Source organism: Panthera leo, chromosome D3 (genome assembly GCF_018350215.1).
Source record: "Panthera leo isolate Ple1 chromosome D3, P.leo_Ple1_pat1.1, whole genome shotgun sequence".
Lineage (NCBI taxonomy): Eukaryota > Metazoa > Chordata > Mammalia > Carnivora > Felidae > Panthera > Panthera leo.
The window spans coordinates 46,839,048-46,859,529 of record NC_056690.1 but is presented as its reverse complement, the minus strand read 5'-3'; the positions used below and the strand labels follow the sequence as shown (position 1 = coordinate 46,859,529).

Below are 20,482 nucleotides of genomic sequence, written 5' to 3'. Positions count from 1 at the left end.
CTCTGCAAGTCTGCAAAGATTTATGGCCTTCTGTAATCGGTTGTCCTGAATTACAAAATGAGAACACAAGGCTTTATGCTTGCATGAAGTTTATTGACAAATTACACGGGGTGGCAGACTCCACCTTGAAGGTTGACTCAAATGGCGTCACTTCTGGCATCTGTTAGGAATGCAAACAGTGAATTGTTTAATCATGAAAATGAACAAGTAAAAAGAACGGCAGATCAGAAATACGAGGTCTGCACTCCTATCATTAAATTCTTATCTACTCATTTACCTGTATTTGCAGTGAAATATCCCAGCATTTCATGCTGAGAAAGCCATTTTGACAATTCTGCTAAAAGTCTACAAAGGGGGTGATGAATAAGGGCACGTAGACCTAAGATTTGATAACCGAGTTGTCTCCTGAAATGCGATGTAGTATTCGAACCTGCCTGTGAAGGAAATGTAGCTTTTGCCCATCAGATGTTCAGCTTGAAATTCCCACAAATTGTTTTAAGGAGCAGAACTCGCGGGGGTGTGGGTTTAACAGTTGCATTATACCTCCTTAACTCCTGTCTCTGCTCCCTCTAGTGACCTCCAGCTCTGGCTTCCTACTGAGCTTTTAACCCCAGTCTCTCTCCTAGGGACACAGAGGCCCTGACTCATAGGGTCCTCTCTTCACAGCTCCAGCGTCCTCTTAGGTGCTGTCCCGGCTCTTCCCAGCCGCTCTCATTTTGGCCTCCTTGGGGTGTCTGACTCCTGTTCTTTCAAGCCCTAGGCCTGGTCTGTGGGGTCTCTACAAGGCTGGCTCCTTGCACTCACTCAGTGGTCAGTTTGCATCTGGGCCTGAACACCTGTCAGCATCTTGTTTGGTTCCCCCTACTTCACATGGTGTAATTAACTCTGGTGCTTTCCCCCACTAAGTGGGAAGGCCCCTGGTTTGCCCTGCCTACCCACCTCAGGAAGGAGGGACGAGCACAGGACATGGCATTAAGTACCGGGTAGATAAAGAATTTAATGATCATCTGTGAGTGATAAAACTGTCTTATCCACAGTTCATTCCAGTTTGGGCTCTTCAGGGCGTTTCCAGACTCCTACTGTGTAAATCTATAAATCTTCACTCTGAGAGGGAACAAACATACTGCTCTACACACAATCTCTTATCTCTCTCCAGTTGTCCCCAGTGCTCATGTCTTGTCTCTGCTCCGACCCACCCCTTAACACGCCAATTGGATTATACAGTTCCTACGGAATGTCTTCTTATAAATCTACCCTTTTTCTAGTATCTTCCAGGGGCTAGATGAAGAACCCATATTCCCAGGTGATCGAGTGGATCGGTTCATGTATTAGGCACCAAGTCCGAGTAGTCCTCACGGTGCAGTACACACACTGCATTTATTAGCAATTGGGGGCAATGAACTTGGAGATAGTAACCTCATCAAATTTGAGTATACACCAACTCCTTGCATATCTCAATGCAATTTTCATAAACACCTCAACCTCCAGATCAGCAAATCAAACACTAGGAGCAAGCCAAGGCCCACACATTATGGTAGGAAAACGCACCTACCAGTTCCCAGTTTCTGCTCTGCGGACATGGGCGGTGGTCACGGTTATCTCTCCAGCAATACCATAACTTCCACAGGGGGTACGTTTGTCACCAGATCCTGAACCTTTTTTGGCTACATCTTCTACTGGGAATGCGACAGAGAGAAAAACTGGGCTTTGTGGCCTGGGGACATCTTGTCCACTTGGCAGAGGACTACCATTCTGGGGGTTTGGGGTATGTTTCTGGAATTTCTGATCTGCAGGAACAGCGATGGGTACTTGGACTGCAGTGTATCTCTTCAAGGCATCTGACTGAGAAACAACAGCATGTCCAGGAAGAGGTTTCCAATCCTGAGCTTCCTGAACATTCGAGCCTACTAAAATAAAAGGTGGGGCACTGGTCTTCTTGCTGTCGTCCAGCATCACGTAAGTTGGAGAAGTAACTTTCGGTGGCTGCTGCAGAAACTGTGGATCCTTAGGATTAGATAAATAGAGGGTTGCTTGGGGGAAAGGCACAGGTGCAGGTGGCGGTGATGGGCGACTTTGTTGATTCATATCAGTTAGACAATAAAGGGTCCACATGTTAGAATATGGTGGTGGTTGTCCTGCTTCACTTGCTGCTATGGCTATAAAAAAAAAAAAATTTGCAGGCATTAAAGGTTTGGTCTCTGTATCAGGCGCTATGCACAGAAATGTCTTTGTAAGTTTACATATAAACAGCTGGAGCAGTAAATATGTGCCATAAAGCATGCTAGAGAGAGGGCTAAATAGTGTTTGGTAATGTGAAAGAAGAGCGGTTCTGTCCAGTTGGAAAGCGAGAACAGTGTTGGGACAGCAAGCGGCAGGGGCACTAGAGTTGTGGCTAAAGAAGCAATCTCATGCTAAGTGCCGCTTCCAGGGACACCCCCATTAGATGTGGCTGTCACAGCATCCTCAGGACTTTACCAAACTAGTGGCTTTACCAAAACAACCAACTGAAGGGCATGTGAAGCCACTGAAAAAGTGTTAATACAGCTGCAATCTTTTGATTACATTATCAGTTATCTCTGGCCCTTCACAGGCACCATCATCTCCCATTAATTTGTCCCCACGTACGATCATCTCATGATCTAGGACTCAGAACCCCAGAGAGCACCCCTTTTAGGCGAGGCTTGAGGTCAAAGGTCCTAGGTGGCAGTATGAGGCCTGTTGGTCTCGGGTTAAGAAAAAAGAGGTCTAGGGGCACCTGGGTGGCTCAGTCGGTTAAGCATCCAACTTGGGCTCAGGTCATGATCTCACGGTTGGTGAGTTCGAGCCCCACGTCGGGTTCTGGAGCCTAGAGCCTGTTTCAGATTCTCTGTCTCCCCCTCTCTCTGCCCCTCCCTCACTCGCACTCTCTGTCTCAAACATAAACATTAAAAAAAAAAAAAAAAAAAAAGGTCTAGGGAGTGCCATCCATCTAACCCCCAGGAATCTATGATGTCAAGTTTGACTTGCCTAGTGAAGACTGTACTGTCGTGGAGAGCTGAGTCGCAGAAGATGGGACGGAGGCGAAACTCCTTCCTGATGGAGTTTGCCCAGAGTGTGCTAAGTTCACCTTGTGAGCCCTGGGCCTTGTATCCCCGGTGTAGCTTTTCTTCTTCCCCAGAAAATAACACTATGCACATGATTAAACTGGTAAGTTTTCAGTAGCTTCAGATGCTGTCAATTGATCCTTCTGCAAAGCCAATTAAAAATATGGACAAGCCCAGTCTTCCATTTGAAATATCCTCGTAGTGCTTTAGAAAGGGCGAGGCCCTGAAAACAGTCACTCGGGATGCCAGTGCTGCATAAGCCACGAGTGTAGTGCCCGTCCTGTGTGCCAGCTCCCAACGCTGCCCTCTGCCTTCTCAGCTGTGCAGGACCCCATCACACTGCCAGACAGAATTTGATCCCCGAACACCTGCTTTGGTAACACTTGACCATTCTGGCTCTGGGAAGAGCCGCAGTTGAGAGTGTTTCTGCAAAAGGAATGGGGGAGGTTGGCTCCTGTATGACCCATCCGTCCCTAAAAGGGAGGAGACAGGAGGCCGGGGGCGGGGCGGACCAAACGCCACAGTTAGATGGAGAGAGAGGTCAAATCGTTTCTGTATCACGGGAAAGCCCCCGAAAGATCCAGCAGCCCCGAAAGCAGTGGGGTGTTAGCACCCGTCAAGGGAGCTGGCAGGAGACCAGCCGTTTCGGCAGTGCCAGTGCCCGGTGGTCCTCCGTGCTCTCCCGTGTGACAGAACTTGGGCCTGACCCGTCCTCGCCATCCAGGCGTGAAGCCCCCCCCCGTTGGCTGCAGGAGCCCCCAGCCAGGAGGCCGGGGCCAGGCCAGCTCCCCACACCCGTTCGCAGAGCTCTCCTGCCGCAGCGCGAAAGCAAGGGCGACACACCACCATTTCCCTGACGCGCCACAGGCCGCAGCCTCCGGAAGGCGTTGTGCAGTTGGAGTTTACGTTCACAAGCGAGGAATTGCAAACCAACACCACCGCGGCCACCTCACGTATCTTGGGCCTGACAGTTGGCTCTTAGGGTTCTTCACTACCTGTGCCGTGTCGAGCAAACTCTGAGGCCAAGCTTTGGTGATGTCACTTTAAAATCACTCATCTTGTAAGGGTAAAATCTCAAATTCAACAAAGCCTTTACGTAGGTTTGCCGTTTTAAGAACTATTTAAAAGTCTTTCGACCCATCTGTAGGGAGCCTACCTAGAGGTTACCTGAAATCTAGATGGCACCTGAAATGTAATCTTTAATTTTGTCAGTATCTAATTTTCTTACCTGGCTCCATCAAACCTTGTTCGGGTGCTGCTTCCCACTCTGGTTCGATTTCTGGCTCAGTAAGACCTTCTGGAACAGGAATGGGGGGACCACCAGATGACCTTACAGATGCACCCAAGCTCCCTGCTTTGGCAGCTTCCCCAGAGAGCGCAAGTGTGGCCTCCATCTCCTGGGTGGCAGAGTTTTCCCCGGATTCCTCCTGCCCAGGATTGCCAGGGACTGGAGCAGTAAACTCCATTTCAAGGTGCAAAGATTTTTCAGAGCCTACTGCATTGGTAGAGCCCTCTGCATCCTGGAGTTGTGCAGGCGGACCTTGCAGGGAGGTGTTGGAGTACAGAACTGCTTCTGCCTCCATTTGCACCGAGGAATATTCTGCGTCCTCCTCCGACTGTGCACGTTTTCCAGAACCTACGGCTTTGCCTGAGCCCCTCATGAGTGCTACAGGAATGGGACCAGAGGGTGATGACTGATCATTTTCTTTAAGAGTAGCAACGTCATCAGTGAAAGGGATAACTATGTGCTCTGGTATCTGCTCGACATAAGTGACTCCTTCAGTCACAGGCTCATCGTTATAGATAGAGGATATATGAACGAATGATGTGACCTCAATATCAGCCTGCAAAGGGACCTCAGGAGCTTGATCGTAAGCAGGAGGGTCTTGTTCATCCTGCAAGGGGAATGAGGAAGCCGTTGATGGCTCAGCGTCATCGTCTTTAGATTCAGAACCCAAATCTACACGGACAGATGTTTGGCTCAGAACCTGCAGGGCCACCACCTCTGCAGAATACACAGCAGGAGTGGCTGCCGCGGCATCTTCGGCAGCCTCTGAGCTGAGCACCTCCTCGGAAAACACAGGCAAACTTGTTGCCACATCCACCATTAACACGTCAGACTGATCAGAATGAATAGATGCAACGTTACCTAACGTCTGAGCAGCAAACTGAGCTGGGTCGGCTGGGACATAAGCAAACTCCGGGGAGCCAGCTGCCGGAGACGGTGACGACGGTGGGCTCATAGCCTTAGAGGTAGTTGGCTTTGAACTGGAGCCTCGAGCGGCTTCGGTCGTCTCCTCGGGCTCTGGGAGCAGCTCAGCATGAACTGATGGGAACTGAGTGGTTTTGCTGATGAACAGTGGTCCAGCTATATTGTCCTCCTCTGTGTCTGTAGATTTTTCCATCCGTGTAGGTTCGTGGGAAACTATGGATGTTCCTACCGGTTCTTTTACACATTCTGGTTTCTTCTCGTGTGTCATTCCTTCTGACCATCTCTCTACTAACAAACAGCCGGATGGGTTAATAAGCGTGTGTCCCCCTCCACCTGCCACCAAACTTTAAAGCAGTAACAGGTAGAACATTCAGATGGCAGTACATACACGAGTACAAAAGAGTTTGCTTTATTTCCCAACATCAGTGATTTCGTGTGGGTAATGAAACTTCCCTGTCCTGATCCACTCAAAAGATCCCTCACTCAGTTCATCTCCTCAGAACTAAGTGACCCTGAGCAGCACGGTGACAAAACGCATAATCAGATACCACCTTCAGCTGGTCAGCATCAGGGAAAAGACCATAACTGCCTAGAATTGAGTTGAAAACCTCCATGGAAAAAGCTTCTGATCTAAACTCCTACACAAAACCAGAGGGCAGAGGGCAAGACTTCAACCCGAGCAGTAAGTGACCTCATCTTCAGCTGATGGAATAGCTTATTAATGAAACAAATGCTGTCATGTTAATAAAGGCATTCCTCAATTTAAGAAAATGCATATATAAAATTTAACGATGAATCGGAAAACTTGACTACAGGACACTTCTATGTTAGGAAGCCCCATCTAGTCTAGCCTAAAAATGGTAGTGATCTTGCTGGCAAGATCTGATAATGCAGGCCAAGCCATACTGACCCAGACAAGAGGGACCGAGAGAGAACTCTGGACCCATGTGTACGTGTGGACTCGGTGAGTCCTCGGGCAGGAAGAAGTTCCCATGGCTGGGGATGGCTAGAGGGCTGGCGACGTGCAGAAACTCCTAGGACTGGAAAACTGCTGTGAGCCCCTTTTCTCAGCTCCGCATCTGCCTGCCACCACCCCCCCCCCCCCCCCCCGGCCCTTCCTCGTCGCACGCGGTCACATCTGCTTGCCGCACTGAGGATTCTCTCTTGGGGAAATGTTTCCCTAATACCAGAATGCTATCTGCAGGAAAAGCACAAAGTGTGTTTCAGTTTTGTTCTTAGTCCTCCCACAAGGTTTATTATTCCTTGGCTTTGACCTTCCTCGAGTCTCAACTGCATGGCCAGAGTTTCACAAGTCTCTTCACCTCGGCTGGGCCCAACCTCCCCCACACCAACAGCACACTACTTCTCAAACCCCCCCACTCAGCTGCCTGTCTCCCCCCAGCTCTTCCCGGCTAAGCCCCAAGCTGTCCTCCACAGGCAAGCGGCTCGGGGTTGGCCAGCAACCCCAACGAAAAGGGCTTTGCGTTTTTTTATGGGGGTGGGGGGGTAGGATTCTTCTCTGCAAACACTCCCTCAGATACTTTGTTGCTTGAATCCTAGCCATATTAGTAGCCCCTAACTCTGCTTCTGCATTTCCTCTTCCCAGGGACACTTCCACTCTCTCTGCTTGGCCTCGCTTTCCCTGTGCAAGAGTTTGAAAAATGCTGCGAGGGTGAATGAGGGGCTCACTTTCTGTGAATCTCTTCTCCCAAGTATCCAGGCACTGGACTTTGTTTTGTACAATTTCTTCAGCATTATGGCTGTTGATAGGAGGCTAGGTGTGATACCAGCCCCTCCATCAGAGCTGAAAGTGAACTCTCTCCTTCCCCACTGAATCTCACCTAGCACAACATCTGGCAGTGGGTAGGAATGTACATATTTGTTAAATGAAATAATGAATTGGGCTTTAAGGATATGTAGCACTTGAAAGGTGGAAAGGAACTCCTGGAGAGGGGAGCAGCATAAAGCAAAACTCAGAAGACAACAAACTGTCTTGTACTTAATGGGAGCGAGGATTGCAAAGGCAGGATAGATGCAGATTGCAGGAAGCTGTGTTTGCATTCAGGGGCCTGTAAAGGGATGAAAATTTACACACTATGACAGACCTGTCACAAAGCATTACTTTCTCTGTCTGCATTAAAATGCTCATTTCTACATGGCAAAATTTAGTTGATCTAGGTTTAAAGTATTTATCCCTTCTAGTTTAAAAGTCTCCTTTGGTTTATTGGTTAATTATTCACCCTTTTGGGGTATCGCTCTTTTATCGAAGGTTCTCCCACTTCTAAAGAAGGAATGTGAATGTGAGAGTTAGCTCTGGTTCTGACCCATGTAGCCCTTTCCTGCCACCTGTCTGTGACCTCTGGTGGAGGCACAGCACCTATTGCCTGTGCTCTGGGCTTTGTCTCTGACTTTGCTGTATTTCCTGAAGTATTTCCACCCTGTGAAAAATGTGGCCTGTTACTTCACTCAAGGACTGGGAGAGCCCTTCCTAATTTGTTCCTCTTTAGCCTCTGAGGCCTAGCTGCCAATTTTGATTCAGTCCCAGCTTGGACATTTTGTGCTGTAGCTCTCAGCTGGCAGGTTGAGCAACTGCACTTTTCTCAGCCCGACGCCCTGCGAGTTCAGCACTCTGGGACAATCGAAACACATCTGCACCAACTAAAAGCCACATGCAGATCCTGGGGCATCAGAAATCTTATCTCAGGCCCATCTGAGAAAGACTCTCCATTATTTCTAATCTGCTTCAAATAGAATTTTTTATTCAACAAATACTTACTGAATGTCTGATCACAATTACAATTATGGTGGAGGTGCTGAATGTAGCATAGGTTATGTTAAACGATGCTAATCACACTGCTTCTCTGAGAGGCACCCAGGAAAGCAAAGAGCAAGTGTTTTGTTCACGTTTTAGGGAATTCCAATCAGAGATTTTACCTTCCTTATAACTGCTCTGGATCTCAGCTGGCAATTGTTATGCACGCCCTAGTACCACAGCCCCATTGCCAGGAAGGACTTCTCATTTCCCCTCCCTTTGCAGCAGGAGATGAGCTTATATCCTAACTTTACCCACCCACCCCCCTCCTCCCTGGCATATATAAAATAAAACCTTGTAAGGTGCCTGGGTGGCTCAGTCGGTTAAGCAACCAATTTCGACTCAGGTCAAGCTCTCACAGTCCATGGGTTCAAGCCCTGCATCCTCTCTGTGCTGACAGCTCAGAGCCTGGAGCCCCCTTCCATTTCTGTGTCTCCTTCTCTCTCTGCCTCTCCCGCCCTCTCTCTCTCTTTCTCTCTCTCTCAAAAACAAATTTTAAAAAAAAATTTTAAATATAAACTTGACTCTACCAGAATCTTTGGCTTGTAAATTAAAATTCCACTCTGGAAAGTCCAAGATCTTCTCTCAACAAAAACAGGTTCCTGCAAAACTCCAAAGTGTTAGCTTTCTTGCTATGAACTTGGGAGACTCAGTACGGAGTAACGACTTCCTTGCTCTAGCTATTTTCGCCTAAAGCAAATGAATACGTCAATGGGTAGACATGAACGGAGTGAACAGGAACAATCAGAGGCTATCTGAAATCATGTATATTAGAGTTTAATATTTTTGCAAAAGTATCCCTACAACACCAAAGAGTTTGGATTTTGTGAACAATAGGGAGCTATCAAGGCTCCTGACTAGCAGAGCGATAAATTTCTCAAAGATGTTCTCCCTTCATGTACTGACTCTTGGGTCCTGCTGTCCCTGACCTCCTTGTCCTAATTTTCTGGTTTGCCATATCTGCTTCCTCTCTCAATCCTAATTAGCTCCGTTTCTGCCCCTAGTCTGACCCCAACTCTTGACTATATCATTGGCTCAATGATTTGTTTGCTGTCTTTAGTATGGACTATTCCCCCAACTGATTAATCTTAACACAGTGGAAAAGCATAAAAGGCCCAAGCCCCCTTCCCAACATCACCACCACAGAATCATTTGAACCCTTTTCAACTTAATGTAATTCTTACCTTGGTACAAATTTTACCACCCTGTCTAGACAAATACAAGACTTGGAGAGATAAAAAGATCATTTTGGCACATCACCCATCCCTGTTTAGGGCATCAGTGTAGCTTGATTTCCTTACTTGAAAAAAAAAAATGCCCAGGAAAGTGCAGAGTAAGCACCAGGGCTTCACAAAATTTGGTATAGGCTGTCCTGAAATTGATACATTTCTCATTTACTTAATAAGAGAGAATAGCTACAAGTATATGTAACCAACCATGAAAATAATGCATGAGAATAGAATTTGGTACAAGAATTAAACTAAAAATTGGGGCACCCAGGTGGCACACTTGGTTAAGCTTCCAACGCTTGACTTCACCTCAGGTCATGATCTCACCGTTTCGTGAGCCCCACATCAGGCTCTGTGCTGACAGCGTGGAGCCTCTTTGGGATTCTCTCTCCCTCTCTCTCTGCCCCTCCCCTGCTCAAGCTCTGTCTCTGTCAAAAACAAACTTAAAAAAGGTTTTAAAACTAAGAATTAAACTAAAAACTTCATAAATGTTTGATATGAGTAAGTAGCTCAAGACAACATCTAATGATACACATAACTGCTATGGTGCTGCATAGAAATTGAAACTGGGCCCAAAGATCCACAACAGTGCATGACGGTAATTACTGTTCTATGGCCAAGCCAAGAATGTCCAAGATGACTAGGAAAAGCTAACAGGTTAACTCAGGGTGGGCTAGGCCTCCTTGGTTCTTCAGAAGAGTTTGTTATTTCCTGCCTTTGTTGGAAGCAGGACAAGGCTGATACTAGAAACCGGACTGAATTAAGCTTAGGGGGATGTTAGGTGATAGTGGTGTTGAGAATACATTTACCACTCTGAACAGGAAAGTGCTTCCCACCCTCCTCACTGAGTGCTGAAAAAATGACAACTAGCACAATCTGGCTTCAGGGTCTACACAACATGATGGAGGAAGAAGTGAAAGAGGAGGAGATACTGTGGGGAAAGGGAGCTGAAATTCCTCTCCCTTCACTCTTTTAGTTGAAGAATTTCAAGTTTTTCCAGAGGGATCCTAGAATGCTATTTACTGTAGAAAGAGCATGAGTTATGCTTCTAGGAAGATCTCAGTTTACATCCCAACTCTACCGATTACTTAATATTTAGAAGCTTACAAGTTATGTAATCACACCCAAGCATCAGATTTCTCATGTAAAATTGCAATGATGTTACCTACTTATAAAGGTGTCTTAATTGACAAAATATATTGTAAGTACCTAGGACAAAACAGGTACATGTATACCTCATTTTATCGCACTTTATTTTACTTTGCGAGTATTGCATTTTTTACAAACTGAAGGTTTGTGGCAACCCTGTTAAGCAAGGCCACTGACTGGCTGTTCCCCCCATCTTTCTCCCTCTGCTGGGACCTCCCCATTCCCTGAGACACAACAATATTGAAATTAGGCCGATCGATAACCCTACAATGGCCTCTAAGTGCTCAAGTGAAAGAAAGAGTCTCATGTCTCTTACTTTAAATCAAAAGCTAGAAAATGATTAAGCTTAGTGAGGAAGGCATGGTGAAAGCTGAGATAGGCTGAACTCTTATGCCAACCAGTTAGCCAAATTGTGAATGCAAAGAAAAGTTCTTAAAGGAAATTGAAAGTGCTAAACCAGTGAACACACGAATGATAAGAAAGCGAAACAGCCTTATTGCTGATAGGGAGAACGTTTTAGTGTTCCGGATAGAAGCTCCAACCAGCCACAACATTCCCTTAGACCAAAAGCCTAATCCAGAGCAAAGCCCTAACTCTCGTCAATTCTATCAAGTCTGAGAGAGGAGGAAGCTGCAGAAGAAACGTCTGAGGCGAGCAGAGGTGGTTCATGAGGTTTAAGGAAAAACACCGTCTCCGTAACATCAACGTGCAAGGGGAAGCAGCAAGTGCTGATGTAGAAGCCGCCGCAATTATCCAGGAGATCTAGCTAGATCATGACTGAGGGTGGCTACACTAAACAACAGATTTTCAATGTAGGTGAGACATTCTTATATTAGAAGATGCTGTCTAGGCCTTTAATAGCTAGAGAGAAGTCAATGCCTGCCTTCAAAGCTCCAAAGGACAATCTGACTGTCTTGTTAGGGGCTACTGCAGCTGGTGACTTTGAGTTGAAGCCAATGCTCTTTTCCCATTCTGAAAATCCTGGGGGTCTTAAGAATTATGCTAAATCTACTCTGCATGGGCTCTATAAATGGGACAACAAAGCCTGGTAACAGCATGTCCATTTACACTATGGCTTACTGAATATTTTATTTACTTACTTTTATTAATTTTTTTTAATGTTTATTTTTGAGAGAGACAGACAGAACATGAGCAGGGGAGGGGCAGAGAGAGGGAGGGAGACACAGAATCTGAAGCAGGCTCCAGATTCTGAGCTGTCAGCACAGAGCCCAACACGAAGCCCGAACTCATGGACTGCGAAATCATGATCTGAGCCAAAGTCAGATGCTTAACTGACTGAGCCACCCGGGCGCCCCGGTTAACTGAATAAACTGAGGGTTTAGAGTTTAAACCCCCTAAACTCTGGGTTGAGACCTGCCACTTAGAGAAAAATATTCCTTTCAAAATATTACTGCTCAGGGACAATGTACCTGGTCATCCAAGAGCTCTGATGGAGGCGTACAATGAGGTGAATGTGGTTTTCATACCTGCTAATACATCGATACTGCAGTCCATGAATCAAGAAGTAATTTCAACTTTCAAATCTCATTATTTAAGAAATACATTTTGTAAGGCTATAGTTGCAAAAGATAATGATTCCTCTGATGGATCTGGGCAAAGTCAGTTGAAAACCTTTGGAAAGGAGTCACCATTCTAGATGCCATTAAGAACATTTGTGACTCATGGGAAGAGGTCAAAATATCAACATTAACAGGCATCTAGAAGAAGTTAATTCCAAAGTCATGGATGAATTTGAGGGGTTCATGACTTCAGTGGGGGAAGTCACTGCAGATGGGGTGAAAACAGCAAGACAGCCAGAATTAGGAGTGAAGCCAGAAGAAGTGACTGAATTGCTGCAGTCTCAGGATAAAACTTGAAGAGAGGAAGAGTTGCTCCTTATGGATGAGCAAAGAAAGTGGTTTCTTGAGATGGTCTACAATCCTGGTGAAGACCGTTGAAAGAATTTAGAATATTCCATAAACTTAGTTGCTCAAGTAGCAGCAGGGTTTGAGAAGACTGACTGGGGTTGGAAAGAAGTTCTACTGTGGGTAAAATGCTATCAAATAGCATCACATGCCATAGAGAAATCATTCATGAAGAGTCAATTGATGTGGCAAACTTTATTGTTGTCTTATTTTAAGAAATTGCTACAGATACCCCAACTTTCAGGGACCACCACCCTGATCAGTCAGCAGCCATCAACATCAAGAGCAACCATCAAGCTCTCTGGAAGCTCAGATGGTAGTTACCTTTTAATTCATTTTATTTTTTTTTTTTAGCAGTAAAGTTTTTTAAATTAAGGTATGTACACTTTTTTTAGACATAATACTATTGCACACTTAATAGACTACAGTATAGTATAAAACGTAATTTTTATATGCACTGGGAAATGAAAAAAGTTCATCTGACTGGCTTTATTGCAGTATTTGCTTTCTTGTGGTGGTCTGGAACTAAACCCACAGTATCTCCAAGGTAAGCCTGTACTCAATGATTCCATTCCTTTTTCCTTTCTTTTCCTACCATATACTAAGTGGTGGAACTTAAGAGACAACTCTTTTGCTTTAAAATAGAGCTGAGTTTCTAAAATCCCCCCAATTAATGATTCATCTCTATTAACAAAGAAACTCCTGAGAAGACTGAAAAATTGCAGCACTTTTCATGGATTCATGTGGTAGTGAGATCTGTTTAATCAAATTGCAAAAAAAAAAAAAACAAAAAAAAAAAACAAGAAGGGAGTCCAAGAAAGTTTCACAGCATGAACTACTTTGGAAATAGGCATATATGGGTGAAATGCCACAGTGGAGGCCTGGACAGTCAGGGACTATCCCATAGGTCCTAGGCTCTGGAAAATGAGGAAATGATGAGAGACAACAGAGAAGTGAGAAAAGTTTGCTTCGTATCTGGTACTTTTCCTCCCCACCTCTTCCATCACCTGAGTTTGTATGAATTTTTAAGGGCACTGGGAGATGGGTGAACCCTGTCTGTCCTATAAAGAAGCTACCAAAAATGGGCCTCCTTCCAAGAAAAATCCAGGATGAAGTGTTCAAATAAAAGGGTATGCGCAAGGATGTACTGTAGACAAAAACCAATGTCTTTCACAGTCACATCTGATAGTTGGGAGGTGAGTGGGGACCAATGCATTAGGGATGGGAGTTAGCCTTTGCCCCACATCAGCAAGCGCTAATACCTGCTACTGCCTTTAGGTTGACCTAGCCTCATGCTGAAGAGACTGAAAGACCAAAGTAAGGGTCAGTTCACATGGTCCTCAAAGAATGGTCCACTTTTCCATATTGCACATCACTGAAATCTTGGGAGAGCCACAATCCTTGGGACCGAGAGAGCATGTAGGGTACTATAGGTGCCACCATATACAGCAGCGGGATCCACAGAAGGGAAGTCTGTCTAGAGGAGAAGGTGCCACTTGTTCTACCTACATTTTTATTGTAGAGAACCCAACAACCATGCAGCCAAATGTACTTGGCACTCCCACAGGAATTGCGTTTGGGGAATTAAGCCAGTTAGAAGATAGGAGGATGTCATTCAGGGGAGGAAATGCCCTACCAAATGGAAACTGCCTCTATATCCCTAGATAGTCCCTCTTTAGCCCAGAGTGATGCTTTCCTGGATACACACAGACTCATGCAGTCTCTACGATAGGACCTAAGTTAATGGACACTGTTTTCCATTAATAAACCAGTTGATACAACAATAAAAGGCAGACAAATGAGCCAAACTGGTATTAGTTAACAATGAAATCAATATATTTTCTGGTCATATCTTCATGTTACCTTCCCATCTCCCCAGTAAACTAGAATAAGCAATGTTCATTTCTACTCTACTGCCAAAGAGCAATCTAGGTCTACAGCCATTCAGTCTGTTAATTAAAGTAATCCACATTAATTTAGTCCACTTGTTAAGCTGAATGGTGGGTAAGTTCTTCAGTAAACAAATTAGTCTCAAAAGCTACCAGTTAGAAGAGCCTGGGTGTCTCAGACAATTGGGCATCTGACCTCAGCTCAGGTTATGATCTCGTGGTTCATGAGATCGAGCCCCACGTCGGGATCTGTGCAGACAACTCAGAGCCTAGAGCCCACTTCAGATTCTGTGTCCCCCCCCCCCCTCTCTGCCCCTTTCCGCTTGCACTCTCTCTCAAAAATAATAAACATTAAAAAAAATTTTTTTTAAAGCTACCAGTTAGCTACCTCCCACCATAAAGATTCACCGACTTTATCACCACTCTCAAACATAGTAAGCCTGCACAATCCCAATCCTCTCAAACATAGCTCCTGGTATAGACAGCACGAGTACAAAGAGAAAGGTTCACAGGGAAGGGGAGAGTTGTCAGGGTTCTTGCACTTGTCTGTATGTCCTGCTGGTGGTAAGCAAATCCCAGACCTGTGTCTCATGGTAAGCTGGGAATGTCCTCAGGACCCTGCAGGGAAGAAGCCAGGCTAGATAGTAAAATATTCCTGAACCACAGCAATGGACTCTCCTGCCCCTTCAAATGCTGACTCTTGCTAGCCTTAATCTCATTTTCTGTTTTGGGTCTTTTGCCATAGACCCAAATCCCTCATGATCTTTACATTTTCCTAGATCCTACTCCTGACTTCTCCCTATCTTGACTATGTTATCTATTGGCATCACCAAACTGGTAGAGTATAAAAGTGGCTTAAACTCACTGATCCTACCTTTTCTTTCTCCACAGTCATTCCAAAATGTTGGCCAGCTAAAGCAGCAAAAATACTTCGTTATTTCTCTCCCTGCCCGGGAGTCTCCCATTTTCTCCACAAAATTTTGCCAAAAGCTTCTTCTTACCATTCTTTTAGATATGCATGCCTGTCCTTGGGATCACCCTTTTGCTTTTAGTGAGCCACCCAAATTGTCACCATGTAACTATGCTTTTCTCTTACTCCCCATCTGACTTTTCTCGGTGCTCCTCTGTCAATGCAGTTTCATGCGGTCACGTCCACCTAGACATTTACACATATACATAAAACACAATTTATCAAAGCCCTGTACAGCCCTATGTCAGAGAGATGGGCTGGAGAAGACCACTTTCTATGAAAAACTTGGGACAGAAAAGATGGTCAATGACAATTGATTTCTTGCCCTCCAACTGAACTGCAGTTAACCTACCATAGGAGGAAAAAAGAAAAAAAGATGTTTTTTTTCTTAATAAAAATATCTTCCAAGAAGAGTGTTTATACAACTTTCCTAAGTAGTGCATCTATTACTACAACATCCAGTTTTCTTCAAAGTTCATTGTACTTCCTTAAAGATAGAGGACATTAGGAAGGGTCTGAGTCATAGTTTATACATACTGTTCTAGGTCTCATTTTACCAAATGGTTTGAAGATGAGTGTTTCCTATGTTTGTCTTTTAAAGATTTAAAATCCCCCAAAATGTCAGTTTCCAATCTTCAAAAAAAAAAAATGATCCAATAATAAAAATTAAACTGTGATTAAACAAACATCAGTATAATTAAACAAAATATTTATGGGCATGATTCTGAAGCTTGAATGTATGCTAGTAATGATGCAATGATTTATAACTAGTATTATTAAACTGTTACTACTTGTGGTACTTACCTTCAATCAGATGAAATTGTTTAACGAGATCTTTTAAATCCAGAGAAGTATTCCCTGAAGGAATAAATGCAGGAAATTAGAGACATCAAATTCCCAACTTAAAATGCCTTCCTTTTCAAAGCAACAAATATATAATCTCAAGGAATAACAAACCTTCTCTAAACACAATGAGTTCTTTAAAATAAACTGCTGCAAACTGGGTGATGTTTGGTGGGTTGGTTTTGAGAACGGCTCTGCTAAGTCCCTCGAGCAGAGTCTTGAGGCCATAAGGTACGACAAGTCTGGGCTTTGAAGAAATCATTTGGGCAGGATGTCTGTAATATCAACTATAATGAAGAAAAACAAGGTCTTATAAATAGTATATGATAGCTTCTGACAACAAATCTGTCTCCTATAGAAATTATTACCTTTAGTTCCAATTTCTAGGCATTTATTCTAGCAAAGTGGGCTAATTCTTAATGGTAGTTAACACACAGGCGTGAGTGCGTACACACACACACACACACACACACACACACACACACTAGCTCATTATGTGCAGATGAGCAATAGAGTAGCACTATTAAACCCCCTGGGGAAAGCCCTGGTGAGAACTCTAGGATGATAGTAAAAACAAAGAGCCAACCAAACAAAACTTGTTTCTGTAAAATTTAGTAAATATTTTGTGCAGAATTTCAAGAAAGATAAATTAAGCTCGTGTATCGGTGCCTAAACATCCTTTGAAATTACATGGGCACTGGCTTTTTCTCTGTACCTTCATCAGATAGAATTGTCGAATAGAGTTTCTACAAGAAAACATCTTTTTCCTCATTTTTCTAAATGTATCCCTGAACACGTTGATCGTCTTTCAATATACAATTTTTAGCCTTTGCTTTAACAATCAGAATAGGTATAATTTACTTGTGGTATCACACCACCCACTACCCTATGCACGTCTCTCTTTTCTCCTATCCTCCCTTAACCTCTGCCCTAGTCTTCCCCTCTCTCCCCTTTCTGCCGCCTTTCTGATTTTAAGTGGTACCAAGGGTATTGCATAGTCCAACCTGTAATGCTCAAGAGTTGCAAAGATTGCCATCCTAAACTGTGTGTCAGTGTGTGTGTGTGTGTTCTGTTTCACTGTACAAGATGATTTCAGGAGGTTTATAAATACATGTAAAGAACAGAAGTAACTATTTAAGGAAAGGAGTTCAATGGTAAGGGAAAAATCATGGTAGGAAAAATATGATGAAGCCACAGGTAAGGTTAGTATCCCCATGCAAGCCATACATCCTACACTTTGATGGAGATGGCGTGTCAAATCAGCCCCTGAGCTACCAGGCAGCCATCACAAAATAGGAAAAATTTGGTTAAATGGTTCATGTTTCTGAGATAAAAAATCAGTTGCCTGGGAGACTCGGAGGCATTCTGAACACCGAGTCCCAGGAGAAATTTCTCCCCCAGGTCCTCATAAAGAGGGGAATAGTGTGATATAATGAATCATGTCAACAACATCCCTACAGTTGAGTAACGAGTTTCATAGGCTAAGTTGCAGTGTTTAGTTACAGCAATTATATAAGGAGCCAACCTCTAATAAAAAGTTGTGTGTCATAACAAAATGCTGAATATTTAAAAGCAGTTTCATCTTCCCAAAGGTCAGGAAAAAAAAAAATGAATCTCTGTTGGTCAAAGCAAATCTTTTGAGGATATAATTAAGTGTATTGAATCCTTTAATGAAAATCTACTCTCAAAGTTTAAGTCAACTTGACCTTTACTGAATTAAACTATCTTTAAAAAACCACTAGTGCGCAAAAAGCAAACAAAAACAAAAAAACAACCAAAACAACCCCACACCACTAGTGCAGCTTTGGCAGGCTACAAGCTAAACGTTAAGGGATGTAGGCAGTAATTGTATGCATGATCCACAGATACGCTATTTTTGTGTGCATGTGTATATAATTTTTTTTCAAGTACACATTTTGCACCCCAGTGTGAGTGGATAAGTCACGTTTGGAAAAGCGGCTTACCGGCAGCCATGATGGAGCTACCCAAACACCCTTTCTGTAGGCAGTTGGCAGTTGCTGCCACCAACCGTGGACAGAACGGCCGTACAGTGATCCTATTGGTTCTCCGCGCAGGCGGTATGCCGCGCCCCCAACCACTCCACACTCTGGGAGTGTGCGAGGCCTTTCAGTGCCCCAAGACCTGGGATGCTGTACGTCCTACAACACAGTCCCATGAGAAAAATTGTCCTGAGCAAGTTGAGAAATACTGCGACACCAAGCAGGACTACATCGACGGGTACTCAGAGACAGACACACACACACACACACACACACACACACACACACACACACACACAGCTTAAAACCGACCGCTTAATTCTACCCAAATCTCTCCTTTAGAGGTTACTTGTCCAAAACTTCTTTTACTACCCCGACCCCTGTGCTGAACTGTGAGCTTGCGTTTTTACTCACTCCCCCAGGGCTAACGCCTGAGCGGGACAACGGTGCTGTAGGCTGAGAATGCGGGAGTGCGGGCTTCAGAGCCACAGGAAACGTCAACAATACACACCGCTCCCTTAAGACCTACGTTGGGGTCTGTGCTTGGTTTGCCGTTGGTTTGGTGGGAAGGGCAGCGAAACGGAGAGCGGACGTCCCGGTTCCGCGTCTAGTTCAGGAGGCGCAGGTGGCAGACCCACCGCCGGGACTCCCGGAGCTCCGCCACACCCACGGTTGTGAGCCTGCCCTTCCCCATGGGCCTCCCACTCCGAGGGCCCTCCGTCTTCCCCAGCACTGGAAGAACCATCCACCGAGCCCACCGCGAGAGGCGCCCCGAGGGCGTGACCGCCTCCTGGGCCGCAGGGCGGGGGGGGGGGGGGGGGGCCTTTTCTCCAGACTCCCCCACCTTTTCCTTTCCGCCTACGCTATAAAAAGCTTCCTCGTTGCCCCCTTGCCGGCGGCTCCTGAAGGAGTAGAAGCGCTGAGCTGGGTATTTATAGCCCTGTGGACGTCAGGGCGTGCGTCACAAAGCTCCTCCCTCCGGCTGAGGGCTCGCGGTCAGGAAAGGAGGCGGAGCCTCAGCGTCCTCAGCCAATGGGGAGCCGCAAAGGACAAAGGCTCCAACTCCGCGGGCCAGACACGCAGGTGGGCTTTGCCTTTTCTAGAATACAAACTGCTGTTTCCAAACCGCCAGAAGTCGCTCAAGGCTACGGCCTTTCCACTTCTCATCGCTCATCATAAAATAAGAGCTGGTGTAGAAGGAAACAAATAGATTTATGGCATTTCTTGCAGTCGCCGCCTCGCCTCTTCGCACTACCCCTTCCTCCACAATGTTACTCTTTTCAGCCAGCCTTTAGAAGAATAGTCTGTCACGGTATACATAATGCTAAAATGTTGAAGAGAACGAATAATTTTATGCAACACAGTACTTTCCCTTTTGAGAAAATCACCTGTGGGAAGAGAATTTGGCAATAATCTTGAGACTTCCACTTTCTGTAACTCGGATCTGGCAATACAGACACAACCCACCCTCCCCAAATCCTACTACCAGAAACCGGTTGCAATTCAGACCAAAGTAAAGGCACATCGACTTGTTTCAAATACCTGCTCCCTGCTCTTTCACCCATTCAAACTCACATACTTGAGCTGGGCATTAACTGCCACCATAATCATGATGACCAAACTCCAAACGGGCTTCAACGTAATTCGTTTTCAAATATTTAAACAAGAATCATTGTAAATCAACCAAACAGTATCTTCAAGGCATAGATATGATTAAAAAAAAAACACAAAACACTTTAAAGAAATTCAGAAAACAGTTAAGGCTTCCAGAGCTCTTAAGAGGCAATGCTTAGGGCACCAGTCTCCATTTATGCTGCACAGAGAGCACTTTCTACACATATTAAATCTTCCAAATAATAGTTACTGAGTGCTCATTATGTCACAGGCTCCCTCTTCTCCTGAAGATTGCATTTTGAAAGCAGAAATGCTAATTTTAGATTGTGATGATAGGTCTGCAGATGATACTTGTCCTTGGCCACTGTCCGGGGCCCCATTTTGGTGGATAAAAGTGAAATGAACCATTTTTGGTGCTTTCGTTCATAATATATTTAACTATCAAAGATAGAAACTTTCTAAAACCCCCAAGTACAAACCCCATTTATGGCATCTTTGGGAATTATTTATGCTTCTGTAGCCTAACCTTGGCAGGCCACCTCAGACACACAGGTCTTAGGTACTGTGCAGAATATCTGCAATGCATGTCCTCTTTCCACATTTCATCAATGACTCTTTTGTCCAAGTCCCTGAGAGGCAAATTGTTACAGTGAAAACATTTAACCAAAAATTTTCAAACCACTATTCACTGCTTTGATTTCTAGAACTCTTATTAATGATTTCAGGTGGTTTTATATTCTTCTTGTCCTTTCAGTC

The 20,482-nt window shown here is 44.8% G+C and overlaps 1 protein-coding gene across 9 annotated transcripts; it reads right to left on the bottom strand.

Annotated features, from left to right (window-relative positions):
* Positions 1-72: 72 nt before the first annotated feature.
* On the bottom strand, positions 73-19,061 carry CABYR (calcium binding tyrosine phosphorylation regulated). 9 transcript variants are annotated; one of them, XM_042909442.1, is made up of 7 exons: positions 18,957-19,059; positions 16,227-16,399; positions 16,074-16,127; positions 5,233-5,583; positions 4,312-4,380; positions 1,553-2,156; positions 291-434 (listed from the first exon to the last, which is right to left on the bottom strand). In XM_042909442.1, the coding sequence occupies exons 2-7, from the start codon at positions 16,372-16,374 to the stop codon at positions 380-382; spliced, it is 1,281 nt and encodes a 426-aa protein (XP_042765376.1). In that variant the 5' UTR covers positions 16,375-16,399; positions 18,957-19,059; the 3' UTR covers positions 291-379. The 9 variants fall into 9 exon arrangements, 8 of the variants coding, with proteins under 8 accessions (XP_042765373.1, XP_042765374.1, XP_042765375.1 ...); XR_006194993.1 differs by lacking the exon at positions 1,553-2,156 and adding an exon at positions 73-160 and having other exon boundaries at positions 278-434; positions 4,312-5,583; positions 18,957-19,061; XM_042909439.1 differs by lacking the exon at positions 291-434 and adding an exon at positions 73-160 and having other exon boundaries at positions 1,549-2,156; positions 4,312-5,583; positions 18,957-19,061.
* Between the last annotated feature and the right edge of the window lie 1,421 nt (positions 19,062-20,482).